This window comes from Chiloscyllium punctatum, chromosome 50 (assembly GCF_047496795.1).
Source record: "Chiloscyllium punctatum isolate Juve2018m chromosome 50, sChiPun1.3, whole genome shotgun sequence".
Classification (NCBI taxonomy): Eukaryota; Metazoa; Chordata; class Chondrichthyes; order Orectolobiformes; family Hemiscylliidae; genus Chiloscyllium; species Chiloscyllium punctatum.
The window spans coordinates 29,104,808-29,109,807 of NC_092788.1; the positions used below are offsets into that span (position 1 = coordinate 29,104,808).

The window sequence follows — 5,000 nt, forward strand, 5'->3', positions numbered from 1 at the left end:
GGGACAGGAGGGGGAGATATGGGACACAGAGGGAGGAACACCAACCAACTCAGAACAGCACTGACCCTCCGACAGTGCGGCACTCCCTCAGCACTGACCCTCCGACAGTGCCCACTCCCTCAGCACTGACCCTCCGACAGTGCCCACGCCCTCAGCACTTACCCTCCGACAGTGCCCACTCCCTCAGCACTGACCCTCCGACAGTGCCCACTCCCTCAGCACTGACCCCCTGACAGTGCCCACTCCCTCAGCACTGACCCTCTGACAGTTCCCACTCCCTCAGCACTGACCCTCTGACAGTGCCCACTCCCTCAGCACTGACCCTCCGACAGTGCCCACTCCCTCAGCACTGACCCTCCGACAGTGCCCACTCCCTCAGCCCTGACCCTCCGACAGTGCCAACCCCCTCAACGTTGACCCTCCAACAGTGCGGCTCTCCCTCAGCACTGACCCTCTGACAGTGCCCACGCCCTCAGCACTTACCCTCTGACAGTGTCCACTCCCTCAGCACTGACCCTCCGACAGTGCCCACTCCCTCAGCACTGACCCCCTGACAGTGCCCACTCCCTCAGCACTGTCCCTCTGACAGTTCCCAGTACAATAAGCACTGACCATCTGACAGTGCCCACTCACTCAGCACTGACCCTCCGACAGTGTGACACTCCCTCAGTACTGTCCCTCTGACAGTGCCCACTCCCTCAGCACTGACCCTCTGACAGTGCCCACTCCCTCAGTACTGTCCCTCTGACAGTGCCCACTCCCTCAGCACTGACCCTCTGACAGTGCCCACTCCCTCAGCACTGACCCTCCGACAGTGCCCACTCACTCAACACTGACCCTCCGACAGTGCCTTCTCCCTGAGCCCTCACCCTCCGACAGTGCCAACTCCCTCAACGTTGACCCTCCAACAGTGTGGCACTCCCTCAGTGCTGACCCTCCGACAGTGCCCACTCCCTCAGTACTGACCCTCCGACAGTGCCCACTCCCTCAGCACTGACCCTCCGACAGTGCCCACTCCCTCAGCACTGACCCTCCGACAGTGCCCACTCCCTCTGTACTGACCCTCCCACAGTGCCCACTCCCTCAGCAGTGACACTCCGACAGTGCCCACTCCTCAGCACTGACCCTACCATAGTGCCCACTCCTTCAGCACTGACCCTCCGACAGTGCCCACTCCCTCAGCACTGACCCTCCGAGAGTGTGGCGCTCCCTCAGCACTGACCCTCCGACAGTGCCCACTCCCTCAGCACTGACCCTCCGACAGTGCCCACTCCCTCAGTACTGACCCTCCGACAGTGCCCACTCACTCAACACTGACCCTCTGACAGTGTCTTCTCCCTCAGCCCTGACCCTCCGACAGTGCCAACTCCCTCAACATTGACCCTCCAACAGTGCGGCTCTCCCTCAGCACTGACCCTCTGACAGTGCCCACGCTCTCAGCACTGACCCTCCGACAGTGCCCACTCCCTCAGCACTGACCCTCCGACAGTGCCCACTCCCTCAGCACTGACCCCCTGACAGTGCCCACTCCCTCAGCACTGACCCTCCGACAGTGCCCACTCCCTCAGCACTGACCCTCTGACAGTGCCCACTCCCTCAGCACTGACCCTCTGACAGTTCCCACTCCCTCAGCACTGACCCTCCGACAGTGTGGCGCACCCTCAGCACTGACCCTCCAACAGTGCCCACTCCCTCAGCACTGACCCTCCGACAGTGCCTTCTCCCTCAGCCCTGACCCTCCGACAGTGCCAACCCCCTCAACGTTGACCCTCCAACAGTGTGGCACTCCCTCAGCACTGACCCTCTGACAGTGCCCACGCCCTCAGCACTTACCCTCCGACAGTGCCCACGCCCTCAGCACTTACCCTCCGACAGTGCCCACTCCCTCAGCACTGACCCTCTGACAGTGCCCACGCCCTCAGCACTTACCCTCCGACAGTGCCCACTCCCTCAGCACTGACTCTCTGACAGTGCCTTCTCCCTCACCCCTGACCCTCCGACAGTGCCAACCCCCTCAACGTTGACCCTCCAACAGTGCGGCTCTCCCTCAGCACTGACCCTCTGACAGTGCCCACGCCCTCAGCACTTACCCTCCAACAGTGCCCACTCCCTCAGCACTGACCCTCCGACAGTGCCCACTCCCTCAGCACTGACCCCCTGACAGTGCCCACTCCCTCAGCACTGACCCTCCGACAGTGTGACACTCCCTCAGTACTGTCCCTCTGACAGTGCCCACTCCCTCAGCACTGACCCTCTGACAGTGCCCACTCCCTCAGCACTGACCCTCCGACAGTGCCCACTCACTCAACACTGACCCTCTGACAGTGCCTTCTCCCTGAGCCCTCACCCTCCGACAGTGCCAACTCCCTCAACGTTGACCCTCCAACAGTGTGGCACTCCCTCAGTGCTGACCCTCCGACAGTGCCCACTCCCTCAGTACTGACCCTCCGACAGTGCCCACTCCCTCAGCACTGACCCTCTGACAGTGCCCACTCCCTCAGCACTGACCCTCTGACGGTGCCCACTCCCTCAGCACTGACCCTCTGACAGTGCCCACTCCCTCAGCACTGACCCTCTGACAGTGCCCACTACCTCAGCACTGACCCTCTGACGGTGCCCACTCCCTCAGCACTGACCCTCTGACGGTGCCCACTCCCTCAGCACTGACCCTCTGACGGTGCCCACTCCCTCAGCACTGACCCTCTGACAGTGCCCACTCCGTCAGCACTGACCCTCTGGCAGTGCCCACTCCCTCAGCACTGACCCTCTGACAGTGCCCACTCCGTCAGCACTGACCCTCTGACAGTGCCCACTCCCTCAGCACTGACCCACTGGCAGTGCCCACTCCCTCAGCACTGACCCTCTGACAGTGCCCACTCCCTCAGCACTGACCCTCTGACAGTGCCCACTCCCTCAGCACTGACCCTCTGACAGTGCCCACTCCCTCAGCACTGACCCTCTGACAGTGCCCACTCCCTCAGCACTGACCCTCTGGCACTGCCTGCGTCCTGTTATGAGCCTGAATAATGGGGTTCACAAAGAGAGAGATAGTGTGTTTGATGGAGGCAGGAAATGGGATAATATCTTACCACAAGGAGGTCATTGAAGAGAAAGACTTCCCGTTGATGGAGACCCTGTTTCTGTGGTCGATTCGGGTCAGGAACCTCATAGAGTCGACAGCAACACACCAGCCGGCGATGGGGTAAGGAGAGAACCTGAAGAATGATCAACATTCCTTACAAACTGATTGGCACGGTGTAGAGGGAGCTTTACTCTGTATCTAACCCCGTGCTGTCCCTGTCCCTGGGAGTGTTTGATGGGAGACAGTGTAGAGGGAGCTTTACTCTGTACCTAACCCCGTGCTGTCCCTGTCCCTGGGAGTGTTTGATCGGGGGACCGTGTAGAGGGAGCTTTACTCTGTATCTAACCCTGTGCTGTCCCTGTGCTGGGAGTGTTTGATGGCGGGGGGACAGTGTAGAGGGAGCTTTACTCTGTATCTAACCCCGTGCTGTCCCTGTCCTGTGATTGTTTGATGGGGGACAGTGTAGAGGGTGCTTTACTCTGTATCTAACCCCATGACAGTGTAGAGGGAGCTTTACTCTGTATCTAACCCTGTGCTGTCCCTGGGAGTGTTTGATGGGGGACAGTGTAGAGGGAGCTTTACTCTGTATCTAACCCCGTGCTGTCCCTGTCCCTGGGAGTGTTTGATGGGGGGACAGTGTAGAGGGACCTTTACCCTATATCTAACCCCGTGCTGTCCCTGTCCCTGGGACAGACGGTGGGGCCTCAGTCAGGAGGTGCTGGGATATTTACCGGTTTCTTGCCCACGATGAGCCTCTCCACTGCTTGAACCTGGGATACATGGTCATCGTTGGTGCGGAGCTCCCGTTTCTGGATCCGATGGTATATTCCGACCAGCATGTCCCGCGGAATGTCCTCTCCATTGTCCACTCCTGTTGACAGGATCTCAGAGAATGAGCACAGAGTTGGCGGACCCCAGATTGAGACCTATCGCCCCATCAGCAATCTGGTGAATGGTCCTCTCTCGACACTATCCCCAGGGAGGTGGTCATACTCACTGACCGAGCATTCTCCCAAACCTTGCTCCGGGATCGGCCTGGGGAGGCAGGCTCCCTCGAGGCCCACACTGGCCACACACTCAAACCCGAGTGCACCTCCCCATCCAGCAGCCGATTGGACGGATGGCAAGAAGGGGCTGGGTTTTCCTGGTGTCCCAGTTTCCCCCCCTCGCCACCTCCTTACTGACACATCCAGCAAGGGAAGGTGGAGGGGAGGACAGAGATAGGGAGGGGGTGTAGGGGCTGGAGGAGGGGACAGATAGGGAGGGGGTGTAGGGGCTGGAGGAGGGGACAGAGATAGGGAGGGGGTGTAGGGGCTGGAGGGGGGGATGGGGATAGGGAGGGGGTGTAGGGACTGGAGGAGGTGAATTTGAAGTGGAGGTATTGTTGGAGTCGGAGGAAGTGTGGGTCAGTGATGATCGGGTATGTGCTGGGCTCTGGGGAGAGGATTTATGTGGCAAATGTGGCAGAGTTTGGGCTGAGCGGAGTGTGGGAGAGACCGTCAGGAGTGGAAGGGTCAGGTGTGGGGGTGGCGAGGGCTTCCATGGTCAATAAGCTGAGGTACTGGTCACAGGGGGTTTCCAGGGGAGTGTATGGTTGGGGGCCGGGGGTTGGGGTTGTCATGGGTAAGGACGTGGGGTGGACGTTAAGAGAGAACCCACCAGATGGAGGGTGAGACTGAGTGTTCGGGGGCAGGGGAGTGGAGTGAAGGGGAATGGGAAGATCCCGTTGAGTTTGTACAGATAACCCTCACCTCGGAGGTTCTTGATGAAGTCATCCAGTTTCATTTTCCGTTCCAGCTTCACGTTGGGACTGTACATGTCGGTGTTCAGCAGGATGATGGCAAACGCCAGGATGAAGATGGTGTCCGGATTACGGAACTGTCTCACCAGGGCAGGGTTACAGATGCAATACCGTTGG

General features: G+C 59.9%; 1 protein-coding gene across 1 annotated transcript in view; it reads right to left on the minus strand.

Annotated features, from left to right (window-relative positions):
* LOC140470015 (IQ motif and SEC7 domain-containing protein 1-like) overlaps nucleotides 1-5,000 on the minus strand; it is a 158,482-nt gene that overhangs the window by 59,439 nt on the left and 94,043 nt on the right. The window contains 3 exon segments of the mRNA XM_072566485.1: nucleotides 3,038-3,215; nucleotides 3,814-3,953; nucleotides 4,834-5,000. Of these exon segments, the coding sequence (XP_072422586.1) occupies nucleotides 3,038-3,215; nucleotides 3,814-3,953; nucleotides 4,834-5,000 (485 nt within the window).